This window comes from Phacochoerus africanus, chromosome 6, assembly GCF_016906955.1.
Source record: "Phacochoerus africanus isolate WHEZ1 chromosome 6, ROS_Pafr_v1, whole genome shotgun sequence".
Classification (NCBI taxonomy): Eukaryota; Metazoa; Chordata; class Mammalia; order Artiodactyla; family Suidae; genus Phacochoerus; species Phacochoerus africanus.
Window position 1 is genome coordinate 106337211 of NC_062549.1, and position 27432 is coordinate 106364642.

The window sequence follows — 27432 nt, forward strand, 5'->3', positions numbered from 1 at the left end:
TTTTTTCTTGATGAGTCTGGCTAAAAGTTTATCAATTTTAGGAGTCCCATTGTGGCTCAGTGGTGACAAATCCAACTAGCATCCATGAGGGTGCAGGTTGGTCCCTGGCCTCACTTAGTGGATCTGGCATTGCCATGAGTGTAAGTCATAGACATGGCTCGGATCTGGCAATGCCGGGCTGTGGCATAGGCTGGCAGCTGTAGCTCCAGTTCGACCTGGGAACCTCCATGTGCTGCAGGTATGGCCCTAAAAAGACAAAAAAATAAAAATAAAAATAAAAAATAAAGTAATTATTGATATGTATGTACTTACTTTGTTAATTGTGTTGGGGTTGTTTTTGGTAGTTCTTTTTTGTTCCTTCTTTTGTTCTCTTGTGATTTGATCACTGTCTCTAGTGTTTTGTTTTGTTTTGTTTTTTTGTCTTTTTGCCATTTCTAGGGCCGCTCCCGCGGCATATGGAGGTTCCCAGGCTAGGGGTCAAATCGGAGCTGTAGCCTCCGGCCTACGCCAGAGCCACAGCAATGCGGGATCCGAGCCGCGTCTGCAACCTACACCACAGCTCACGGCAACGCCTGATCGTTAACCCACTGAGCAAGGGCAGGGACCGAACCCGCAACCTCATGGTTCCAAGTCAGATTCGTTAACCACTGCGCCATGATGGGAACTCCTAGTGTTTTGTTTTGATTCCTTTCTCTTTTGTGTCTGTTATCTAAGATTCATTTGTGTGTGTGGTTACTATGAGGTTTATACATACATATATAGACACATACGTCCCTACATACATATGTATGTATTTTAAGTATGTATTGTTAATATGTATTATTTTAAGTTGCTGATCTCTTCAGTTTAAACTCATTTTAACAACTCTGCTTTTGTACTCCCCTTTCCTCACAATTACTGTTTTCGACATCTTTTTGTTTTATGTATCCCTTAACTGCTTATTGTGGCTACAGATGATCTTACTACTTTTGTCTTTTAGCCTTCCTCCTAGCTTTGCATGTGGTTGATTTACTGCTTTTACTATATATTTGCCTTTACCAATGAGCTTTTTCATTTCGTTATTTTCATGTTTCTAGTTGTGGCCTTTTCTTTCCTGTATAGAGAAGTCACTTTAACATTTCTTGTAAAGCTGGTTGGGTGGTGCTAAACTCTTTTAGCTTTTCCTTGCCTCTATCAAAACTTTTGTTATCTCTGTCAAATCTGAATGAGAGTCCTGGTGGGCAGAGTATTCTTAGTTGTAGATTTTTCTCTTTCATCATTTTAATTGTATTGTGTCACTCCCTTCTGGTCTATGAATTTCTGTGGAAAAGCCAGCTGATAGTCTTATGGGAATTCCCGTGTAGGTAATTTGTTGCCTTTCACTTGCTGCTTTTAATAGTCTCTCTTTATCTTTAATTTTGTCATTTTAATTATAGTGTATAGTGATGTGATCCTCTTTGGGTTGATTCTATTTGGGGCTCTCTGTGATTCCTGGCTTGGATTTCTGTTTACTTTCTCAGGTTAGGAAAGTTATCATCTATTATGTTTTCAGATATGTTCTCTGCCCCTTTTCCTCTCTCTTCTCTTTCTTGGACCCCTATAATGCAAGTGTTAGTATGCATAATGTTGTACCAGAAGTGTCTTAAATTGTTCTCATTTCTTTTAATTCTTTTTCCATTTTTCTGTTCAGCTTCAGTGATGTCCACTACTTTATCTGCCAGCTCATGGACCCATTCCTCTTTATTGTTTAGTTTACTGTTGATTTCTTCTAGCATATTTTTTTGTTTCAGTTATTGTATTTTTAATCTCTGTTTGGTTGTTCTTTATATTTTCTAAATCTTTGTTAAAAACTTCTAACTTCTATGGAGTTCCCGTTGTGGCTCAGTGGTTAACAAATCCAGCTAGGAACCGTAAGTTTGCGGGTTCAATCTCTGGTCTGGCTCAGTGGGTTAGGGATCCGGTGTTGCCGTGAGCTGCGGTGTAGGTCACAGACACAGCTTGGATCCCACGTTGCTGTGGCTCTGGCGTAGGCCAGCAGCTACAGCTTCAATTAGACCCCTAGCCTAGGAACCTCTATATGTCGTGGGTGCAGCCATGGAAAAAGACAAAAAACCAAACCAAACCAAAAAAAACTTCTAACTTCTTGCTCTGTTCATCTTTTTTTTCCCCTGAGTTCTGAGGTCATCTTTACAGTCATTTCCTTGAACTCTTTCTTGAGTAGATTGTCTGTCTCCACATTACTTAGTTCTTCTTCTGGGGTTTTATCTTGTTCCTTTGTTTGGAATAGATTCCTTTGTCACTTGCTGTTTTTATTTCTGTGTACTTGGTAGGTTGGTTATACTTCTCAATGCTGAAAAAATGTCCTTTTGTAAAGAGACATCCTATGCACCCTGGAGGTACAGCTCTCTCTAATCACCAGAACTAGGGTTGCCCCCTTTTTGGGTTGTGTGGGTAGTTCTATTGTGGTGGGCTGACTACTGTGGTCAGTTCTGGTAGGCATGGCTGGCCCCCAGTCTGGTTGATTGCCAGGCTCTGCCTTGTGAAGAGGCCGTCATTTGCTGTTTGGCAGGGCTGGTCATGGGTCAGCTGGCTTCAGAACCCTGGAGAGCCCCAGGGCTAGTGTTGGCTCACTGGTGGAGTCTGGGTCCAGGAAGTCCCAGGACTGGTACTCACCCACCAGTGAGTGAAGCCAGATTCTGGAGCTAGTGCCTGCCCACCGGCAGGCAGAGCTGGGTCCTGGAATCTGTCTGAGGATCCCAGTTGCCCCAGAGCTGGTGTTGGACCACTGGTGGGTGGGGCCTGTTCCTGACACAGCTGACTGTGGGGTCCACAGTGGCCCAATGCCTGTGTTGGTCTGCTGATGGGCAGGATCAGTTCCTAGCCTATCCCAGGGATGTTGCTGGCCCGCTGGTGGGTGGGCTGGGTCCTGCCATGGCAGGGTGCAGAGCTGCAGTTGTCCAGGGGCTGGTGTCTGCCCACTGGTACGTGAGGCTGGTCCTGAGGCTAGTTCAGACTTTCTGGTGTGTGGGGCTGGGACCCAGGGGGTTCTAGGATTGTCACCTGCTCAGTGGTGGGCAGAGTTGGGTTCTAGGGTGTCTGGCTGGGCCCTAAGTGTCCTGGATCCTGTGGAGGGGGCTAGATCTTGGGTCCTCTGTTGAACAGGGCTGTGTCCAAGGTCAGCTGTGTGTTCAGGGGATCTTAAAGCAGCTTGTCTGCCGGTGGGTGGGGCTGTGTCCCCACACAGTTTATCGCTTGGCCTGAGGTATCCCAGTACTGTTGCCTATATTCTAGTGAGCGGGATCCTGAGACTAATGAGCTAGAAGGAGGATTCCAAAATGGTGCCTGCCACACCAGTGTCCACATGGTAGGAAAATCTCCCCTAAATGGCTGCCACCAGGACCCTTTTCCCCAGGGTGAGCTGCAGTTGCCTCCTGCCTCTCTAGGAGACTCTCCAAGATCAGGATGTAGGTCTAACCCAGGTTCCTTTCAAATTATTGCTTCTTCCCTGGGTTCTGGAATATGTGGAGTTTTGTGTGCTCCCTTTAATAGTGGAGTCTATTTCCTATAGCCCTCTGACATTCCCAAAATTAAGTCCTGCTGGTCTTCCAAGCCAGACATTTTGGGGGCTTGTCTTTCTGGTGTAGGAACCCCAGACCAAGGACCTAATGTGGGGCTCAGACCCCTGGCTTCTTGGGAAACCTCTGCAATTGTATTTACTCTCCCATTTGTGGGTTGCCCACCCCGAGGTATGAGTGTTAGAATCTTAGCAGAGAGTTTGCCTCTCTGCCCCTCCTTCTCATCTTGTTGTGGTTCCTTCTTTATATCTTTAGTGGTAGAATATCTTTTCTGGTATGGCTCAGTCTTTTCATCAATATTTGTTCCGTAAGTAGTTATAATTTTGGTGTGCCTGTGACAAGAGGTGAACGTAGGGTCTTTCTCCTCTGCCATTGGGACACTTTTTCTGCATCTATTAAGATAATCATATATTTATTTTTTTAACTGACATAATTTACACTATTGTCTTCATTTCAGGTGTATAACAAAATGATTTGGTTATACATATATATGTATGTATCTATATTTTTTCAATTCTTTCCCATTATTATAAGATTTTAAATATACTTCCTTGTGCTATACAGTAAATCATTATTGTTTATTTTATATATGGTAGTATGCATCTGTTAATCCCATACTCCCAGTTTATCCTTCCTCTTACTTCCCCTTTGGTAACCGTAAGTTTGTTTTCTGTGTCTGTGAGTGTGTTTCAATTTTGTATAAAAGTTCATTTGTACTGTTATTTAGGTTCCACATATAAGTGATATCATATAATATTCTGTTTCACTCTGACTTACGTCACTTAGTATGGTAATCTCTAGGTCCATCATATTGGCATTATTTCATTCTTTTTTATGGCCAAGTAATATTCCATTTTGTGTGGAATATTCCATCTTTATCCATTCATCTGGTGATGGACCCTTAGATTGTTTCCATGTCCTGGCTATTGTAAATAGTGCTTCTGTAAACATTAGAGTATATATATCTTTTTGAATTAGAGATTTTATCTTTTCTAGATATATGCCCAGAAATAGGATTGCTGGCACATATGGTAAGTCTGTATTTAGTTTTTTAAGGAACTTCTATACTGTTCTCCATAGTGGCTGCACCAATTTACGTTCCCACCAACAGTGTAGGAGCATTCCTTTTTCTCCACACCTTCTCCAGCATTTATTATTTTAAACTTTTTGATGATGGCCATTCTGACCAGTGTGAGAGTTTTTTCTCTTAATGACATAAATGAGATGGCTTTTCATGTTAAAGTAATCTTGTATTCTGTTATAAACTATACTTAGTCATGGCTTAGTATCCTTTTTTATTTATTTATGGAATTTATTTACTAATATTTTATTTTTATTTATTTATTTATTTATTTATTGCCATTTCTTGGGCAGTTTCCACGGCATATCAAGGTTCCCAGGGTAGGGGCCGAATTGGAGCTGTAGCCACTGGCCTACACCAGAGCCACAGCAACGCTGGATCTGAGCCACGTCTGCAGCGTACACCACAGCTCATGGCAAGGCCGGATCCTTAACCCACTGAGCAAGGCCAGGGATCGAACCCACAACCTCATGGTTCTTAGTTGGATTCGTTAACCACTGAGCCAGCACGGGAACTCCCTATTTGCTAATATTTTAAAACGACTTTTACTTTCATGAGTTATGTTCTTTGTTTTTCTTTTCTTGTAATATCTTTGTCTTGTTTTCTGACAGGGTAATGCTGGCCTCATAAAATGAGTTGTAAAGTGTTTCTTCTTTTCTGAGATAGTCTGTGTACAATTGGTATTACTTCTTTACATGTTTAATAAAATTCACCAGTGACTCTCTCTTGACCTGGAGTTTTATTTATGGAAAGGTTTTTAATTAACATTTTTAAAAAGTTAATTTTTAAGAAAATATAGAGATACTCAGAATTCCTGTATCTTTTTATATAAGTTTTAGTAACTTTGTTTCTTTCAAGAAGGTTGTCCCTTTAAGTCATCAGATTTATTAGTGTAGATTCATTCTTATATTCCTTTATATACTTTAATGTGGGATCCGCAGTGATGCCCCCTTTTTCATTCCTGATGTTGTGAATTTGTGTTTTTTCTCTCTTATGTTTGTTCAGCCTGCCTAGAAGTTTATCAGTTTATTAGTCTTTTTAAATTATTTTGTTTTATTGATTTTTCTCCATTGCTCATCTGTTGCTATTTCATCAGTCTTCACTATTATTTCCTTTCTTCTGCTTGCTTTGGGATTAGTTTGTTTTTTTTTCTTCTTAAGGAAGAGCCTTATTTAAATCATTTATTTTTCATGTATTAGGTGGAATGACACTCAAATTTCACTGCATGGTTTATAAACATGTAATTTTGAAAAGGATAGTACAGGAAGTTCCCATCATGGCTCAGTGGTTAATGAATCCAACTAGGAACCATGAGGTTGCGGGGTCGATCCCTGGCCTCACTCAGTGGGTTAAGGATCTGGTGTTGCTGTGAGCTGTGGTGTAGGTGGCAGATGTGGCTCGGATCCCGCGTTGCTGTGGCTGAGGCGTAGGCCAGGTGGATACAGCTCCGATTAGACCCCTACCCTGGGAACCTCCGTATGCCGTGAGAGTGGCCCAAGAAATGGCAAAAAGACCAAAAAAAAAAAAAAAAAAGGAAAGAAAGAAAAGAAAAGGATAGTACATTTTTTTTCAGGATTGACCATATAATAATTTAAACAAATGTTAGGCTAGAGCATTTAATCTGGAACTTGAAACTTAATGGGAGAAAATGTGTTTCAGTTTAAAATACCAAGAAAAATAACCTCCTTCATTGTTTTTAAACTTTTTTCTTTTGTAATATAAGCATTAATTTCCAGATATTTGGGGATTTTCCAGATATCTTTTGGTTTAGAACTGATTTCCAATTCAGTTCCATTGTGGGTTAGAAAACATTCTCAGAATGATTTCAATCCTTTTAAATTTATCAAGTCTTATTTTATGGCCCAACTTAGAGTATCTTGGTAAATGTTCTGTGTATACTTCAATTCTGTTGTTGGGAATGGTGTTCTAAAATGTTACTTAAGTTGATTGATAGTGGTATTCAAGTCTTTTATATATTTACTGATTTTCTACATTTCTGTCAGTTACTACTAATGAAGAAGCGATGAAATCCTCACTGTAAGTTGTGGATTTGTCTTGTCCTTTTAGTTCTGACCTTTTCTGCTTCTTGCATTTTGAAACTCTAGTATTAGGTGCATGAACATTTCGGACTGCTGTTTTTGTTGTTGTTTTTGTTTTTAGGGCTGCATGTGCGGCATATGCAAGTTCCTGGGCTGGGGTCAAATCAGAGCTGTAGCTACTGGCCACGGCCACAGCCACAGCAACACAGGACCTGGGCCATGTCTGCAACCTACGCCCCAGCTCATGGCAACACCAGATCCTTAACCCACTGGGCCAGGAATCAAACTCGAATTCTCATGGTTACCAGTCAGGTTTGATACCATGGAGCTGCAACAGGAACTCTTAGGATTGCTAGTTCTTGATGAATTGACTCTTATTATCTATATGAAATGTCCTTTTTTATTTATATAATATTTCTTGCCTAGGAGTCTGATGTCAGTATAGGCAATCCAATGTTCTTATGGTAATGTTTGTATCTCTTTACTTTAGCCAGATCTGTGTTTTTATATTCAAAGTGCAATTTTAAAAAAGGGTAGAATTAGGTCTCGCTTTTTTTCTTTCAAGTTTGATCATTTTCGCCTTTTATTTAGAGCTTCTTCGCTCATTTACACTTAACGTAATTATTGATATGGTCAGATTTAAGTGTACCATCTTACTATTCATTTTCTGTTTGTCTTGTGGTTATTTTGTGGTTGCTGTTGTTCTTGTGTTTCTTCCTCCTCTCCTCACTCCCACATCTTTTTCTACAATGAGTATTTTCTAGAATTCCATGGAATCTTTTTTATTAACTTTCTGGCTGTTCCTCTTTCCTTTTAGTAGTAGCTTTAGATTTTGCAACGTACTACTCGGACCTATCCCCTTCCTATAGTCTACCTACTTCATTTATAAAGAAAGAAACTCAGTGTTACAGTTCCATTTTCTTTCCCTCCTTTGCGCTTTTGTCTTTACTTTGACATTGTTTTAAAATGCCACTGTACATTTTTATGTTTACTTTAAAGTCATTTTTAAAAGAGATTAATAATGAGAAAAATGTGTTTATTATTTACCCATGTGTAGCATTTTTTTGGTTCTCATCATTCCTTTATTTATATCTAGATTTCCATCTTGTATCATTTTTCTTCAACTTGAATAACTTTTTTTTTTTCCCACTGTACAGCAAGGGGATCAAGTTATCCTTACATGTATACATTACATTTACATTTTTTTCCCCACCCTTTGTTCTGTTGCAACATGAGTATCTAGACATAGTTCTCAAGGCTACTCAGCAGGATCTCCTTGTAAACCTATTCCAAGTTGTGTCTGATAAGCCCAAACTCCCGATCCCTCCCACTCCCTCCCCCTCCCATCAGGCAGCCACAAGTCTCTTCTCCAAGTCCATGATTTTCTTTTCTGAGGAGATGTTCCTTTGTGCTGGATATTAGATTCCAGTTATAAGTGATGTCATATGACATTTGTCTTTGTCTTTCTGACTCATTTCACTCAGTATGAGAGTCTCTAGTTCCATCCATGTTGCTGCAAATGGCATTATGTCATTCTTTTTTATGGCTGGGTAGTATTCCATTGTGTATATATACCACATCTTCCGAATCCAATCATCTGTCCATGGACATTTGGGTTGTTTCCATGTCCTGGCTATTGTGAATAGTGCTGTAATGAACATGCGGGTGCATGTGTCTTTTTTAAGTAGAGTTTTGTCCGGATATATGCCCAAGAGTGGGATTGTGGGGTCATATGGTAGTTCTATGTATAGATTTCTAAGGTATCTCCAAACTGTTCTCCATAGTGGCTGTACCAATTTACATTCCCACCAACAGTGTAGGAGGGTTCCCTTTTCTCCACACCCCCTCCAGCACTTGTTATTTGTGGATTTATTTATTTATTTATTTTATATTTATTTTTTGTCTTTTTGCTATTTCTTTGGGCCGCTCCCGCGGCACAAGGAGATTCCCAGGCTAGGGGTCGAATTGGAGCTGTAGCCACTGGCCTATGCCGGAGCCACAGCAACGCGGGATCCGAGTTGCGTCTGCAACCTACACCACAGCTCACGGCAATGCCAGATCGTCAACCCACTGAGCAAGGGCAGGGACCAAACCCGCAACCTCATGGTTCCTTGTCGGATTCGTTAAACACTGCGCCACGACGGGAACTCCTATTTGTGGATTTATTAATGATGGCCATTCTGACTGGTGTGAGGTGATATCTCATGGTAGTTTTGATTTGCATTTCTCTTATAACCAGTGATGTTGAGCATTTTCTCATGTGTTTGCTGGCCATCTGTATATCTTCCTTGGAGAACAGTCTATTCAGGTCTTTTGCCCATTTTTCCATTGATTGATTGGCTTTTTTGCTGTTGGGTTGTATAAGTTGCTTATATATTCTAGAGATTAAGTCCTTGTCGGTTGCATCATTTGAAACTATTTTCTCCCATTCTGAAGGTTGTCTTTTTGTTTTGTTTTGGGTCTCCTTTGCTGTGCAAAAGCTTTTTTTTTTTTTTTTAATAATTTTTTTAATTTTCCCACTGTACAGCAAGGGGGTCAGGTTATTCTTACATGTATACATTACAATTACATTTTTTTCCCCCATGCAAAAGCTTTTCAGTTTGATGAGGTCCCATGGGTTTATTTTTGCTCTAATTTCGATTGCTTTGGGAGACCGACCTGAGAAAATATTCATGATGTTGATGTCAGAGAGTGTTTTGCCTCTGTTTTCTTCTAGGAGTTTGATGGTGTCCTGTCGTATATTTAAGTCTTTCAGCCATTTGGAGTTTATTTGTGTGCATGGTGTGAGGGTGTGTTCTAGTTTCATTGCTTTGCATGCAGCTGTCCAGGTTTCCCAGCAATGCTTGCTGAATAGACTTTCTTTTTCCCATTTGATGTTCTTGCCTCCCTTGTCAAAGATGAATTGACCATAGGTGTCAGGGTTTATTTCCGGGTTCTCTATTCTGTTCCATTGGTCTGTCTGTCTGTTTTGATACCAGTACCACACTGTTTTGATGACTGTGGCTTTGTAGTATTTCTTGAAGTCTGGGAGAGTTATGCCTCCTGCTTGGTTTTTGTTTTCTCAGGATTGCTTTGGCGATTCTGGGTCTTTTGTTGTTCCATATAAATGTTTGGATTGTTTGTTCTAGTTCTGTGAAAAATGTCTAGGGATTGCATTGAATCTGTAGATTGCTTTGGGTAGTATGGCCATTTTTACAATATTGATTTTTCCAATCCAGGAACATGGAATATCTTTCCATTTCTTTACATCTTCTTTGATTTCTTTGATTAAAGTTTTATAGTTCTCGGCATATAGGTCCTTGACATGAATAATTTTATTTAACATTTCTTACGGTATAAACAGGGTCAGCTTCATGGGCATATGATCAGTGTAGTTGCATTGGGTCCCTCACTCAGAAGTGCCCTGTGGGGTTTTGCTATATAGTAGCCATCTTGAAATTCTGATCATTTTATCTTTGAATTTTGGTTTTGCAAGTGAAGTCTGATTGGACAACGTAGTGTTCACCAGGGGCTTGGGGATGGAATTCACCCACAGTCTGAATCCTGGGATGGAGTCTCAGCTGTCCTCTCTCTGACTCCCTGGCATCCCTGGCCCTGTCTGGTCCCCCCCTCCCTGCCCCCTGTTACCCTCCGACCATTGTTACCTTCTGTTCTCAACAGAAGCTTGGGTGTTTGAGGGTGGAGGTTGGGCATGTATACTCCATGATGTCTTGGGTTGGAGAATGAATGGCTTTCCCACACTGTGCTGGCAGCAATGGTATATCTTGTAAACAGCCAAGCAGAGGCCTTGGTTTTGCAGGGGCAAGTCTGTCACCCACCTCAATCCAGATAGCAGGTATGTTCTGACAGAGGTTTAAAGATCCTTAGGATTGCACGTCTGTCATGAGTTAGAAGGCAGGCCTGTGGGATGGGGAGATAACCTGGCTGTACTTCCCCAGATCCTACTTCAGCTAGAGCATGGCCTCTTAGTTTAGTGGCTGACAGGAGGGGATTCCAGCAGCTATTAGGCCCAAGTCGGCGTGTGTGTTCCCCACATCACAGGGCTGGGCTTCCAGGTCCACGTGAGGATCTTCACTCGCCTCACAAGTATCCCTAGGCCTGGGAACTTTCTCTTGGCTGCTTCCCATGTCTGAGGGGACCCTCTCTTCCTCCTTCCAACCTTCCTAAATCTGGCTGTGTTTGTCTCTTGCGGCCAGCTGGAGGCACCCTTCAGGACGGGCCATGAAATGGGAGTTGTTTACTTTCAGAAATTCTGCATTCAAGTTAAATGTTCTGATATTTGCTTTTAAAATGACATTGTACAAGGAGTTCCCCCGTGGCCTAGCAGCTAAGGATTCCACATTGTCACTGCTGTGACTCAGGCTTGATTCCTGGCCTGGGAACTTCCACATGCAGTAAAATAACTAAAATGACATTGCACAATATGAATGGTAGAACTCATGCTAACAATTTAAATGTTTAATTTTTTTTCCCTTTTTTGGCCACACTTGTGGCTTGTGGAAGTTCCAGAGCTGTGGATTGAACCTTCACCACAGCAGTGACCCAAGCTGCTACAATGACAATGCCAGATCCCTAACCCGCTGAGCCACAAAAGAACTAAAATTTTAACTTATTTACATAAAATATTAAATAGTAAATTTAGAACACCGTGACAGGTTGAAAGGGAGACTGCAGAAAAAAGGGAAAAGCTTATTATATTCCTTTAAAGCACTTTGAAAAAGGGACCCTACATTTTGAATTTGCTCTAGGACCCAGAAGTTATGTTACTGGCCCTGAGCGCAGGTCTGCTGTGTCAATATGCAACAGTTTTGTTTAACTGAAAATGTCTTTATTTCATTTTCATCTTAAGGATATGTTAGAATCTTAACAGTTTTTCTCTCTAAGGACGTTAAATATTTTCCCTTGTTGACTTTCTTACCTGTTGCCCCTATAGGTAATATATATATATTTCCTTTGGCTCTTAAGAATTTTCTCTTTATCAGGAGTTCCTGTCGTGGCTCAGAGGTAACAAACCCAACTAGTATCCATGAAGATGTGGGTTCAATCCCTGACCCTGCTTAGTGGGTTAAAGATCCGGTGTTGTCTTGAGCTGTGGTGTATGTAGGTCGCAGATGTGGCTCAGATGTGGGGTTCCTGTGTTTAGAATTTACTGTGGCTGTGGCGTGGGCCAGCAGCTGCAGTTCCAAATTGACCCGTAGCCTGGGAACTTCCATATGCCTCATGGTTCCTAGTGGGATTCTTTTCTGCTGCGCCTTGACGGGAACTCCCTGCAGTCAGATTTTTATCCCACTGCGCAATGACACCAACTTCCCAGTGAGACTTTTGTTTTTGTTTTAGCCTTTTCTTTTCCCTGTGCCTCAGTTTTTTAGTTTTTGACAGTGTCTGTTGCACCTTTTTCAACTTCATTGATCATTTCTTCTGTAGTATCTAAAATCTGCTATTCAAACAATCCAGTGAAGTTTTCATTTCAGATGGGATATTTTTAAGCACTCTAAGTTCCATTTGTTTTCCTTTTTACATCTTCCATTTATCTACTTGCTATTTTCATGTCTTCCTTTAACTTTGCGAATATATTTGAAATATCTGATGAATTCCTTCTCTAGCATGTCTGTCATTTTTGATTCTCTTTCTACTGACTGATATTTCTCCTAATTATGGGTCTCTTTTTTAGGCTTCTTTGCATGATTAGTAATTTTGACTAGATGCTAGGTATTGTAAATGTTAGGTTTATGGCATGTCTTGATTTTGATGTGCTTATGTAAAAATTACTGACTTTTGTTTCTATGGGCACTTAAATTACTTATGAATCAACTCAATCCTTCTGAGGCTTTTTAAAAGCTTTTTCATGGTGACTCTAATGTAGCCTTCACTCTAGGGCCAGCCACGACCCAGTTAGTTTCATCTAACTGGCAAGCCATGACCTGCTGTCTCTATGGAATTACCCGGGTGTTTGACAAGGCCTCTCTTCTGTAGATCATTGGAAGTTGAATGTTTCCCAGATCTTTGTGAGCTCCGCGTATTAGTCAACTTATAGGATCCCCATAGTTGTTCTTTCCCAGTAATTTGATGTTCGGCCTTGTGCAATGTTACTCTCTGCATTACCAGCTTAGTATTCAGCCCAAGACTCAAGTAGATCTTATGCAGGTTTCTGGAGTTGTTCCTCTGTGTTGTTCCCTTCTTTCTGATATTCCACCCTGAAAATTTCATTTACCTCTGCCCTTCCACACCCAACCTCTTTGTCTTTGACTTGGCGTAGTTACTATGTTCTAAGCTGTTTTGTGAAAAGAGCCTCCAGGGCCATCTTGGTGCCCACCTCATTTGTTTTTCGTCTGTCAGGGATCACAATCTTTTGTTGTCATCCAAAATACCAAGGTATTTTATGTACAAGTCCAGTTTTATAGTCATTTATGTTGGGAAGGCCAGTCTAGTCCAGTTATTCTGTCATGCCAGGAATGGGAGTCTTCTTGGTCCCTTTCATCAGTTTTCTTTCTAATTGAGGTAAAAATGAAAAAGTAACCATTTAAAAGTGTACCCTTTTTGGAGTTCCCGTCGTGGCTCGATGGAAATGAATCTGACTAGGAACCATGAGGTTGTGGGTTCAATCTCTGGCCTTGCTCAGAGGGTTTAAGGATCCACATTGTTGTAAGCTGTGGTGTAAGTTGCAGATGCGGCTTGGGTCCTGTGTTGCTGTGGCTGTGGTGTAGGCCAGCGGCTACAGCTCCAATTGGCCCCCTAGCCTGGGAACCTCCATGTGCCACAAATGTGGCCCTGAAAAGCAAAAAAAAAAAAAAAAAAAGTATACCCTCTTACTGGGTTTTTTTGTTTGTTTGTTTTGTTTTGTCTTTTTGCTGTTTCTAGGGCCACTCTCGTGGCATATGGAGGTTCCCAGGCTAGGGGTGGAATCGGAGCTGTAGCTGTTGGCCTGCACCAGAGCCACAGCAACACAGGATCCGAGCCACATCTGCGACCTACACCACAGCTCACGGCAACGCCGGGTCCTTAACCCACTGAGCAAGGCCAGGGATCAAACCCGCAACCTCATGGTTCCTAGTCGGATTCATTAACCACTGCGCCACAATGGAAACTCCCTCTTACTGGTTTTTAAGTCAACTTTTAGAATGTTCCAAATTCTTCCTATTTTGCCAGATTATATTTAATCAAATAAAATATTTTAAAGGGTTTGGAACAAGAAACTTTCCCTACGTAGACGTCAGTTAGTAAAATAGAGCATTAATATTCTCTTTCTTAAAGAGAATTTCATTTACCTGAATGGGTTTAGGTTGAATTCTTTTAATGTACTAAGAACACAGAATCCTATATATGATAGGTTGTGCTATACTATAAATAACATCTTAAGCTGATAAACTACAGTTGATATATTTCTTGGATGAAAGTAAATAGTCAGAAAAGCAATAGAAAATAAAAAACAAAGGGACATGATTACGAATCACCTCTCTGGCAACAAAGAATAGGACACAAATTTGATTAGTACCCTTTACTCCAGGTATTCTGTTTTATACACACACACACACACACACACACACACACACGCACGCACCCTTTACTCCAGGTGTTCTGTTTTATACACACACACACACACACACACACACACACACACACACGCACACACACACAAATTTCTTTTTTGGCCATGCCCACGGCATGTGGAGGTTCCCAGGCCAGGATCAAACCCATGCTGGAGCTGTAACTAGAGCCATGGCAGTGAAAGCACTGGATCCTTAACCAGCTGGGCCATGAGGGAACTTCTTATTATACTTTTAAAATCATACTTAATCTTCACATTTATACTTCTTTTGCTCGCTCCTGAGGAACTGAGTTGCTGTTTCTTATGTCGAAGTTGCCATTGTGGTTATCATGAGCTCTAGCTTCTCTTTGTGGGAATCCTGCCTGATATATAGTCTTGAACAGTTGGAAAAGCCTTTAACTCATTTTGTGTGTTAAGAAACAACATTTTAGAAGTTGTTGAAGCTGTTATAGTTTCTCAACCTATGATTCTTTTAGAACTGTTGAAGCAAGCTTGAGATGGTAATCTCTAAGGACAAATATGTGAATAAGTTGGCTTTAGGGAGTTTTCAAAAGATGAAGCTTAGAGACATCCAAGACTTAAACACTGGGCCAGCACTTAGGGATTAGAATGTCTACTGACAGTAGAGGTCAAGGCAAGAAATTTGAGAGGTGGTGGGAGGGGTGTATAAAGAATCTTGCAAGTTAGAAAAGCCATGGGAAAGAAGGTGCTGGGTATCAAAGTGGCTCAGAATTTAATTAGGAAAAGAAAGTCCAGTGTGAGATGCCTTTAAGAAAAAAAAAAAAACAAACTAGGAGTTCCCCTCGTTGCGCAGTGGAAATTAATCCAACTGGGAACCATGAGGTTGCAGGTTCGATCCCTGGCCTCGCTCAGTGCATCAAGGATCCGGCATTGCCGTGAGCTGTGCTGTAGGTCACAGACGAGGCTCGGATCTGGCATTGCTGTGGCTGTGGTGTAAGCTGGCAGCTGTAGATCCGATTAGACCCCTAGCCTGGGACCCTCCATATGCCACGGGTGCCCTAAAAAGACAAAAAAAAAAAAAAGAAAGAAAGAAAGAAAAAGAAAAAAACTGAGACAACTCTTGGTTTGGTGAGTGAATCTTATTTTTTGGATGGGACAAAATTACAGCTCCTATGTAAGAATAGGCAAGCCGCTTTATAAAGCATTTAAGTTAATTTGGCCAAAATTGGAGCTGTGCAATCAGGTATAAAGACAAACTCTCTATAATATCAATACAGGCATTGATCTAATTAGAATGCCGTAAAACTTTTGGTTTTGAAATAATTTGTCATTTTTTAAAAAGCTCCAGTGTATTAACACATACAAGTCAAAGAAAGTGGAGTTTTCTCTTTGTAATACCTGCCTAGCTTAGGAGTGTCATGACGCTATGCTGCTCTTTTGCCGCTGAAACACCATTAATACACATCATTTATGTTTGTAAGTGAATTCTGTACTTTGAGCCATTTGTTGCCAGTACTTTTCAAGTTAAACTTTTTTTTTTTTTTTCGGCCCAAGCAGTTGTCTTTTTCTTTGTTTGACCCATTCATACTTAAAACACATTAACAAGGGAAGAGTAATGAAAGAGTTAACAAAGACTGCCAAAAGCCTTGACTAGGCTCTCAGGAGAGAGAAAAATACTCCCATCTCATCTATAGTGAGGAAAACCTGAGTTTCAGGGACACCCTAAAATCTTTAGGAATCCTCTGTAAACATCAGAAACAAGAAAAGGATTTTCAGTTTTAATAATGACCAGTAGCTGAGTAGATGTTCAAATTCTATGCATTAGTCTTTTATCATGAGTTCTATAATGATAGCTTTTATATTTTGCATGCTGTTTTGTGTTGTTTTTCTACCCAAATGAGTTTAATTTCTTGAGGTTTTTGGAATGATTTTCTTTGCCTCAGACCCTCATCAAAGTTTGTTTCCTAGCAAAGCTGGTTTTAGCTACAACTTGCAGAAATGGTTTAATTGGAAGTTGATGGGAGTCCTGATTAGCAGTTGCTCTGCCTGGACTCAATTTGTGTGTATGTTGTGTGTGTATCAGTTTTGGTCAGCTGTACTGACAGAACTGGCCCAAGACATTTTCCTGCCTGTTAATCAAGGCCACACAGACAAAGCTTAAGGAAGGATGACCCCTGCCTCAGGAAGTATTGAATCAGTTGTTATTTATAACCAGTAGACAGTGGAACTTGAGATCAGGTCTTTACTCAGTTCATAGGAAAAGTTCTCTGGCAAATTTTGCATTTGAGGAAACAGTTTATGGGCCTACATGAGTGAAGCCTCTATGTGAAAGGAAGGAATGTGACAGGGACTGTAAGTATTTTTGCTGATTTGGGTCAAGGGTGTGGTGGCAGAGATATGGGGAGTTCAGAGTCAGTGACAAACTCGGTTATTACTTTTCAGAGCAACAGATAGGTAATGGCCCCTTGGTTGGTCTTTAGCCCTGTGTGTGTGGAACTCTGCTGCCAGTAGTGAAGCTGACGTGAGGGTATGTGGTGAGCCAATATTACCTCTCAACATAGAACTGGAGAAGGAAATCAGCTTATTAGTGTGTTTCCAGACTAACTGGCTCTTCCTTTGGATGGATACATAAACTTTTTGGTTATTTGAGATGTAATTCTGTATACTTTTTATAATACATTGTTGGTCTTTATTTCATTAAGAGAAGGCTTCATAGGAGTTCCTGTTGTGGCTCAGTGGTTAACAAACCTGACTGGTGTTCATGAGGATGCAGGTTTGATCCCTGGCCTCACTCAGTGGGTTAAGGATCCGGTGTTGCCATGAGCTTGGGTGTAGGTCACAGACGAATCTTGGATCTGGCATTGCTGTGGCTGTGGTATAGGCCAGTGACTATAGCTCTGATTCAACCCCTAGCCTGGGAACCTCCATATGTCACAGGTGTGGCCCTAAAAAGACCCCCCCTCCAAAAAAAAGAATTGATTTATTACAAAATAATATTGTCTATTACTGTGTGTAATCTCTTGTAAAACCTCATTCTACCTAACTTTAGGAAATTAAATACGCAGAACATTAAAGCAGACAATTTAAGAAATACCCTAAGTAACATTTTCTCTGTAGTGTTAAATCACTATCTTGGGAATACTGTTATGAATCTGAATAACTTAATGGCTGACAGGTACATTTTTACATATGTAGTATAAATGAATTATTTAGGGATATGGGCAGTGATTTAGTGGAGTTTAAATTAGAAAATTACAAAACTCTTAACATATTCTTATCTCATTTTAATAGGATTACTCAAGATAAAGTTATAGCTATTTCAACAAGGATCAATGATCAGAATTTTTCTTTTTAAAGAGAGGTTTCCAAGTTAAAGATGAAAGGAAAATACTGGAATTGTTTGGATTCTAACTGATGGGATAAAGAATACAGTATTTCAGTTACTTGGAATGGAACCTTAGTGAAATTCATCGCTTGTCATGCACCCAACTGGGAACATGGATGTTGGTTTTTCTCGTTCTGCTGTTCAGACACTGTCAAGAAGCCACTGCAAAAACATCAAACAAAAAATTTCTCAGTGGGAAGGAAGAACTAATGGTATATCTAGTCCAGATAAATGGCATCCAAAGGACTTTGGAGTGAAATATAATAACTATAATCAAGAGATTCTTCTTAAGACAAATCCTGTTACTGAAGAAAAGAGCAAAAAGTCAGATGTAACCGGCTCTCACAATGTTGATCCAGGCCTTGATGAAGATGCCAAAAGCCGAAATCGAAGTGAGGATGAAAGCGAGAAACATGAATATAATGATAGACGCTTCTGTAAAAGTGAATCAGAATCCAAATGGGTATGTTCCCGGGTCAAGCAAATTGAAAGTTGGAAAGAAGTTTTGGATCCAGAGACTTCATTACCTCCAGGAAATTTCTATACCTCACAAATATTATGGAAGAAAATAGAAGCACTTCCTCCAGATAAAGTCTTAAATTTGGCTTTAGAACGTTGTGACTCTTCAGAAAAAGAACTGGATTTCAGAGTTCTAGATAGTTCATATGGAATAACAAAGAGCTTGGAAAATATTTACTCTGAACCCGAGGGACAAGAATGTGGACCTTCTATTAATCCTTTGCCAAAACCTCGTAGGACTTTCAGATATTTATCTGAATCTGGTGTTACACCATTTAAAGAAAGAAACTGTGACAGAAAATACTGTGAAAAGAATTCTTGTGCAGAGTCCTCTTTAACCGCTTCTCAGGAACCTGAACCAAAGAAATATGGTGGAAAAATCAAAGGGAGATCCAAAAGGTATGTTTTTACTTGATGGGTGTAATTTGCAAGTTCCTTACAGAACTATTGAGCTTTTTTTTCTTTTCAAACCCAATTTCCATTTCATATCTGAATTATACCTCTAATTTCATTATACAGTTGTTGACTAACCTGAGGGGAAAATATATACAAGAGAAATAGTAGGGGGAAAAAAAAGAGAAATAGTAGGAGTATAGGTGATATCTAAGACAGTCTGCTGACATGAGAGCAGTAGAAAAACTTCCATTTTGTATCTTTTAAGATGTGTGGGAAAACAAGTACATTCTCCTTTGTCATGTAGGGCATGCTGCCCTTAGCTTCACTTTTCATTAGGGAGCGAATTTAATAAAGAAGAACATGAATGTGATTGGCTAAAAGCCTCCAAGTTTCTCATGGTGGGTATAGGACACCAGCCTAATTTATTATTCTTAGGTATCTGATAAGATACCTTTGTAATTTTGTACACAGGTCCTTTACTTATCAAGTTCTGTCTCTCATGCCAAATCAAAGAATCTAGAGTTTTAAAAGGTACAACGTTTAAAAATAATACAAAAAGAAAAAAAGGTACAACTTTAAAATATCTCCTTATTTAGGAAATCCTTTGAATTTGAGGACGTTCAGCACTTTCGAAATCGGAACTCACGGAAGATTCATGAAGAACTTGGAAGAAACTCTGGCTCGGCACTTTATTACACACAGTCTGAGGACAATATCTATGAAGATATCATATGTAGGTGTCCATACAGTTTGTGATTAAATGAATATATAGTTGGTGGGGCCCTTCGCTATAGTATGGTATTTTCTTTTACAATCAAGTATGTCTCGTTCCAGGTTTTCCTTTTTAACATCAAAACCTTTGCTGTATAGATACTTTTATTCTCTAATGGATTTTACAACGAGTTTAGCAGACTCCTTAGTTCAGAAGTAGATTTGTGTGGTATGGTATTTTGAGAATTTTTTTAGGTTGGTTGGACACCTGAGTGGTGTCAAGTACCATTGATTTTTAAGACCTACATCCCTACAGCAACGTAGAGTAGAAAACTAAACATATTTAGTCAGGATTTTCTTTCTTTTCCATTTATGTAGTCACTTTGTTTCCATTTAATTATGTTCCTCTAAACTTATTTTTTTCGTTATTTTTCAAGATCCCACCAAAGAAAATCCATATGAAGATATTCCGGTGCAGCCTCTGCCCATGTGGAGATCCCCTTCAGCGTGGAAGCTACCGCCCCCTAAAAGTACTTTCAGAGCACCCAAGGTATAACCAGAGAATTAATCTGAGACGACATTCGAGTTTTGTTTGTGATTCATTCAGAAAGGTTAAAATAGTTGAAGGCCAAAACTAAGAGGCACGGAAATGTGGGTTTTATTCTTCTTTGTTTTGTTTTTGGGGGGCAGCACAAAACCTTTTCTTTGGTTTTGGGAGGGGTTTCTTTAGAGAGGCCGTGAACTCTTCAGTTCACTGCAGTTCTTGCAGCTCTGTACCAGTGTCAGGTCAACCTGTGGGCTCAGTTACCTGCCTGGTCCCTGAAAGCGCTCACCACCCCCAAAAGCAAAAAGGCTACCTTGAGTTAATGAGGACTCTGAGCCATTGTTTTCTGGAAATTTGATTATGTTGTTGTAAAAGAAACTTGAGACGCTTCTTTTCAATTGGCGAAAAAGAAATTGCACTTGAGATGATTTTAAAGGCAAGATAAATATTTTCTGGGGATAGCTCTGACTTTGAGAACATAGGCATTAACGAGACGGTCTTATGCTTACCAGTGTGTCTTCTGCTTTAGCTTCCTCCCAAACCTCAGTTCCTTCACCGAAAGACTATGGAACTGAAGAACTCACAAGCTTATATACGGTCAAAGCTCTCAAAGGAAACCACTTTGCCTGTCACTTTAACTGAATGGAAGCTTTTCCGAGCTGGAGAAGTTGCAAACAGGAAAAGGAAGAATCTTCCGAGGGTAAAGATGCCAGTACTTTCTTTCTTTGACTCTTCAGCATTTCCATAGATGAGAAGAAATAAGCTTTCAACTGAAATGAATAATAGGTTAGAACTAACCTACTGGAATTAGAAGATTTGGAAGGCCACCTTAAGCTTTAAGTTTTTGCTCATGCAAGAAAAATGCATGAATGGCTTTTGCCAAGATTTGTGTGTGTGTGTGTGTGTGTGCATATTTGGAAAATTGATTTTGGGTGGAGGACTTTACTTTCGTTATACCTTAATTCTCATTAAAACAGCCGCATATTTGAAGGAAGCACTAGAATTCCATATAAAAGGACCTCTATTAAGATGGCCACAGCGTTGTCTCACTCATTTGTATAATAGCTGAAGTTAATTCAGTTTTGAACCTGAGTTTATAGATTTTCAGCCATAACAACATATATGCCAAGAATTTCCATTCGGAGAAAGGAAAAAATAAATTCTACTACTAGTTGAGAATAGAAATTTTTACCAATTAAACTAAATAAATGACTCTGTCTCAAAGGAGAAAAAGCAGTAAGTCTATAAATAAATCCTTCCAACTAGAGCCATGGAACCAAAATGAAGAAATTGGGACTATTTCTAATGTATGTTTTTTCGGGAGAGACATTTAAGGAATATCACATGAGAATATTTTAAAGTCCTTTATGTTACTTTGTTCTATAATTCAGGATGTTTTCAGGATTATTATGCAGAAATAAAGATACAACATTATTTAAATCATATTCCTTTCCTTAATCACATCCGAATTAACTATATATTCATTTAGCGCATGAATTTTGTACCAGATTTTAATACTAAACAGAAGTCATAACTCTTTCTTGGTTTAGTTATTGCTGATTGGTTCCTTGCAAAATACTTAGTTCCACAATTACTTTAATTCTTCTGATCCATTTCCTGCCCCTCCCTCTTTAATGTGTGAAGTTTTAAAGACACACGGTTTTTTAAAAGCACTAAACTGATCTCTGAGTAGAAAAAAAATCTTTAGGTGTTTATTCGCCTGTGTATGGTGAGGAATACTTAAAAATCAGAGGTTTAAAAACTGACAAGATGTATGTTTATGTGTGTGTGTGTGTGTGTGTGTGTGTGTGCGCATAAAACTGAATCACTTTCTCGTACACCAGACAATTAAAAAGAAAGAAAGAAAGACTTGCCAGGCATTCTGCAGTAGTTCTCTCCTCTGATAAATCATGCTGGCACAAGAAAGCAGCCTCCTCCGTGTCCCTGGAGCAACACATCATGTGTTCACAGGGCCTGGAACACAGACACATAAGGGATTGCATTTAAGATGTGGTTCTTGGAATGACATCAACAAATATTTAGAAATTATGGATTGCAGAGCTTAATGAGACCCAAGGAGATTTGCAGTGCTTTTGATTTCATGCCTTAGGAGTTTATGTACTGTGGCTCCCTTGAGAACTCAAAGTTTGTTCTCCTTCTGATTTTAAGTGAGATGATCCAACTTTTCCTGCTCCAATATTCTCCCAGAGGTTTTTTGGCAAAGTAGGGAAGAGAAAAATGGTGATGGATTCTTGATTTTCAGGCAGGAACTGACTGTTAGCATTTCTACCCTTGACCTTCTTTGGATGACATCCTTTTAGGATGTTCCATTTGCAATACAAATTTTGGTTTTGGAGTATCTTCAGCAACAGCATTCCATGAGGAAAGCCATTTTCATTAATTTCCTCTTTGATGACTAGAGCTGTCCCTGGAAGGGAAACTGGTTTCATAGCTTGAAAATAACTGATATAGTCCATATGCCTCTTCCCCACCCTTCCTTTCTTTCTCTCATGTGGAAGTCTGTGAGGGACTGTTTGCTAGAGTTGATTTCCTAGTGTTTTATATTGTTTGTGTCAAGTGTGTACAGCAGTATGGGTTCCACCATTCCTTAGACGAGTATCCTACACTATTTCCTGAAAGTAGAAGGTAATTGTAGGCTCCTCTTCCTAGCTCGTCATCAAAATTCAATTACTTTAGCTCATACTTCTAGAATACATAGTTCCCTTTCCTTTTTAACATTTGAGTATACTTTTCAAATGCACATTAATAATTATACAATTTTTGGTCATTATGTACCCAAAATATGTGTTTACTTTCCTATGTCTTTCCTGTAGGCCTGAACAATACCTTTTTATATTGGGTTCTTTTATTTTTTTATAGTGCTAGTATTTAAGAATATTGGTAACTTTTCATTTGAATTACAGCCATAAAAATCTTTAAAAGAATAAACTCATCCAAAAATGTGGGAATAATCTGCATATTGGAAGCACATGTTTCTCTCCTGTTATTTTCTTTGCACTGGACTGATTCACTGCCTATGGATTGCCAGGACTGCTAGAGAAAGAAGGACAAAGGAAAAAACAAGAGTATTTTTCTCAAGCAACTTTGTTGGTTTTCATATTATATAATGTTGCTAACAGTTGTAATTCTGGGCATTCAGTCTGTTAAATCAAAATTAACAGTTAAAGTAGTTTCTGTTGTGGCACAGCCGAAAGGAACCCAACTAGCATCCATGAGGACACAGGTTCGATCCCTTGTCTCACTCAGTGGGTCAAGGAGCTGGCGTTGCCATGAGCTGTGGTGTAGGTTGCAGACGAGGCTCAGATCTGGCATTGCTGTGGCTGTGGTGTAGGCCAGCGGCTACAGCTCTAATTAGACCCCTAGCCTGGGAATCTCCATATGCTGTAGGAGAGGCCCAAGAAATGGCAAAAAGACAAAAAAAAAAAAAAAGTGGCTGTTTGGAGTTCCCGTTGTGGCTCAGTGGTTAATGAACCCAGCTAGCATCCATGAGGATGTGGGTTTGATCCCTTGTCCTGCTCAGTGGGTCAAGGACCGGGCATTGCTGTGAGCTATGGTATAGGTCACAGACTCAGCTTGGATCCCATGTTTCTGTGGCTGCGGCGTAGACCAGCAGCTGCAGCTCCGATTGGACCCCTAGTCTGGGAAACTCCAATGCCTTGGGTGCAACCCTAAAAAGACCAAAAAAAAAAAAAAGTGGTTATTGTTGGGGGGTGGTCCCTGATGTTTCACAGTGGGTTAGGAATCCTACTGAAGTGGCTCAGGTCACTGCAGAGGCTTGGGTTCAATCCCTAGCCCAGCGCAGTGGGTTAAGGATCTGGCATTGCTGCTGCTGCACCATAGGTTGCAGCTGCAGCTCTGATTTAATCCCTGGCCCAGGAACTTCCACATGCCACTGGCACAGCCAAAAAAAAAAAAAAATGGGGAGGTGGGGGGTGGCTATTGATTAACTTTCTATCTCTGTGTCTGTCAAAGAAAGAATTGTAGGAGTTCCTGTCGTGGCGCAGTGGTTAACGAATCCGACTAGGAACCATGAGGTTGCAGGTTCGGTCCCTGCCCTTGCTCAGTGGGTTAATGATCCGGCGTTGCCGTGAGCTGTGGTGTAGGTTGCAGACGCGGCTCGGATCCCGAGTTGCTGTGGCCCTGGCGTAGGCTGGCAGCTACAGCTCCGATTCGACCCCTAGCCAGGGAAACTCCATATGCCGCGGGAGCGGCCCAAGAAATAGCAAAAAAAAAGACAAAAAGAAAGAAAGAAAGAAAGAATTGTGATGACTAATGCATATTAAATGGAGCATGGTTTTTGTGCTTGGCGTATTTCAGAGTCACTTGTATTTATAACATGTCTAAAATAAATTGTAGTATCAGTGCTCCCAGGAGCAAAGAGAGTATTCCTTTTGACTAAAACTTTCTAAGCATGACTATCCTCTCTTTGCAAAAAAATTACTAGGAACAGAAATAAGTGAGCATCACCCTGCCTTCCAAGTGAATAAATACTCCACTTCCTACTCTGGGCAAGCAAAAACCTGAGTCCATGAATAAGGCTTGTTCAACATATGGAATGCAGTAGCCAGATTTCCTGCACGTGGTGGCATGGAATGCCCAGCAGTCTCTCTAATAGCCTCTGCTGGGTTTCTTTGGAAAAGAAATATCCTTTCCCCACTTCTCTTACCCATGTTAAGCAGACTTTGTATTAGAACAACATGTCATCTTACTGAAGATAATTCTAGATTCAAAATTGAAAAATGTAAGAGTTTTTATTTATAAAATGAATCTTTCTCTAAATGAGAATGACTGATAAGTTAATACTTGTTGGTAAGCTGTAATACTTGTTGGTATTGGTTTTAACTTGTATTTTTCTGGTCTTTTTTCAGCTTGTATTGAAAATAGATGATATATTTGAATCTAAGAGAGGAAAGAAGAGAGTAAAGTTACACCCTTACACTGGAAAAGATGTACCTCCCTCAAAAGGTAAGAATTGTTCCAGCTGACCATAGCTGGAACAATTATATAATGGTTCTCACAGGGGAGAATCATTATATAATGTAACATTTGATGTGAATTATAATTTTTAGTTTACTTTCCTGTATGTCCCACTTAAATATAAAACTTACTTGCACTAAGACACCATTTCCTACTCTTCCTCAAATCCCTTTTAGTCAGTTCTGTACCAAGTAATAACTATTGGATGAATAAATAAAACTAAAAAATAGTTATAAACCAATGAGACTAATTTTCATAGGCAGATTGCATCCTTATTTTGTAGTCCTACTTTGATTTAAAGTCTTTTGTCAATAATGGAAAAAATAAAAATCATTATTAAAAAAGTCTTTTGTCAGTATAGACTCTTTTAGTGGAGAAATGAAAATATTAAGTGTATATATATATGTGTGTGTGTGTTTATATATATATATATATGCTGAAGATGTGTGCCACTTAATCTATAGTCATCTAAGTTTAGTAGTTTTATCCTGCAAATGCCTAGATAAAACTTATATTGTTTTAAGGAACTTTCAACATCCACAGTGAATTAATTAGAATTTTCTTTATACCTTGAAATTGATTGTCTGGCAAAGAATATATAGAATTTAGCAGTTTTTGTCTATGAGATTCATGAGTGAGAAACAGCAGTCAAGTCATACCAGAGAAGAATATTTCTGATTTTTACAGATTTCCAAAGGCAGAAATTTCTGAATTTCCATTAAAAATCTATTCTACATTCTAATAGTTACTATGTGAAAATAATCTTTTCTGTGCAGTAATTCAAAACTCTTTCTTATTACTTTGTGATGATTAAAATCAACTTGTCACCATTTTAAATGTGAGTTTTCATATTTTCAAAAGCAATTATTGGAACGTTTCAGTCTTCTAAAATGTTCTGTTTATGGAACGAAGTAGTAGTTTCTTCATTTTGTCTGGCCTATAACATAGGACCACACTAGGAGGTAGGGACTATCCTAATTTTACAAAGGCAGCTGAGCCAGAGGAGGAAGCATCCTTTTGAGTCAAGGAGCATGACAGCACGAAGTCTTACTCTTCTCTCTCACCAACAGTTACTCTCATTTTTCTTTTAAACCTTGATTTTTAGCAGTTTAACTATCCCCTCTCCATGTGTTTTCATATCTTCAGTAAAGTATGGTTAAATGCTTTCTATTTGTATAATTCAGGATGACATACAGTAGATGAAAACTGATGCTAGATATTAGCTGGCTACTTTAAGATACATTAAATGATTAATTTTCTAAATACCTCCAGGTAGCAAATATTATTTTATCAGTAAGGAAACAAATAATAAATTACAGATTATGTGAAGTATCAAGACATTGGACCAGGACACATTCTTAGAAAACATTATCATTTTCTCAGATTAACAGCAGTCTGGGGAGTTCCCATCGTGGCACAGTGGTTAACGAACCCAACTAGTATCCATGAGGATGAGGGTTCCAACCCTGACCTTGCTCAATAGGTTAAGGATCCGGCATTGCTGTGAGCTATGATGTAGGTTGCAGTCGAGTCTCGGGATCTGGCGTTGCTGTGGCTGTAGTGTAGGCCGGCAACTGTAGCTCTGATTCAACCCCTAGCCTGGGAACCTCCATATGCCACAGGTGCAGCCTTAAAAAAAGACAAAAGACAAAAAACAAACAAAAACCATAGTCTGTTGTTAACTATGTTCTCCAGATATGCTGCTTGAGGTAGATTATTACCAATTTTTTATTTTATTTGTATGCTTTATGCTTTATGGGTTGGGAACTTTAGTAAATTTGGCTCTAAGAAAAGTTTTTGAAGAGCCAAATCCTTTTTTTCCACTGTATCGTTGAAAAGAAAAAAATTCAACAGTGTGGAATGACAACTTCTAACACATCCTCACAAAAAAAGGAGTGGACCCCACCAGCTTTTTTCCTTTTGCATGGCTCAAAGAACATATGTGTTTACCCAGTCTCTTAAGACCAACCTCTTCAATGCATTGGAGAAATTTAATGGCTGAGGATCTTGTGTCTCCATAGTCACAGTTCTCGGATTTTGGTTTTCCTCCTTAAGCTTTCGTCTGGGTATATAAACAATGCCTTGTAGAACCAGATACCAGATAATTACATTTACTTGCTCTGCCAGTGCATGCTAAGTTTTACTGACTCTGTTCCAGCCTAAGCATTTCTTAACTTTAGTTATCAGGTATCACAAAATGATTTATTGCTCTTCTTCAAAATTATAATTTTGTGTGTCAAAGTCACATGTAAAAAAGGGACAAGCTAGTACCTTTTTGATTCCTACAGATTCTCAATAGATTTTTCTACTGGCTTATAAACCCCTTAACTTTCACTCAGTGTCTTGGAATGCAGATCATCAAAACCCACAGATGTGAATATGTTAGAACTATTTAAATGATCTTTTGTAAGGTCTTTTCTGGGTAAATTACCTTTCCTCCCTTCTTTTCTTTTTTTCTTTCCAGACACTACATAGGCTCCTGAGAGGTACCTGGTGCTAAGGATACAAATAGGACTCAGGAGCTCACAGTGTTTGTTCTCTCGTTTTGAACAATATTTTATAGCCCCAATTTTTGTCATTGTAGTTAGTTTGAAGTTGTAAAATGTATATAGTACGCAACATTTATATAGTTACTTTTTCTGCAACATCTCTTGTGTTCCTTTCCTACATAAGAAGAGGTAGTATTTTTTTAATGTTC

General features: G+C 39.4%; 1 protein-coding gene across 2 annotated transcripts in view; it reads left to right on the top strand.

The window, feature by feature from the left end:
• Positions 1–27432, top strand: part of DENND2C (DENN domain containing 2C) — a 94510-nt gene that overhangs the window by 37347 nt on the left and 29731 nt on the right. For both annotated transcript variants that reach the window (XM_047784948.1, XM_047784949.1), the window contains exons 2-6: positions 17473–18484; positions 19078–19214; positions 19630–19742; positions 20266–20436; positions 24626–24722. In XM_047784948.1, the coding sequence (XP_047640904.1) occupies positions 17661–18484; positions 19078–19214; positions 19630–19742; positions 20266–20436; positions 24626–24722 (1342 nt within the window). In that variant the 5' untranslated portion in view covers positions 17473–17660. The remainder of the gene's footprint in view (positions 1–17472; positions 18485–19077; positions 19215–19629; positions 19743–20265; positions 20437–24625; positions 24723–27432) is intronic.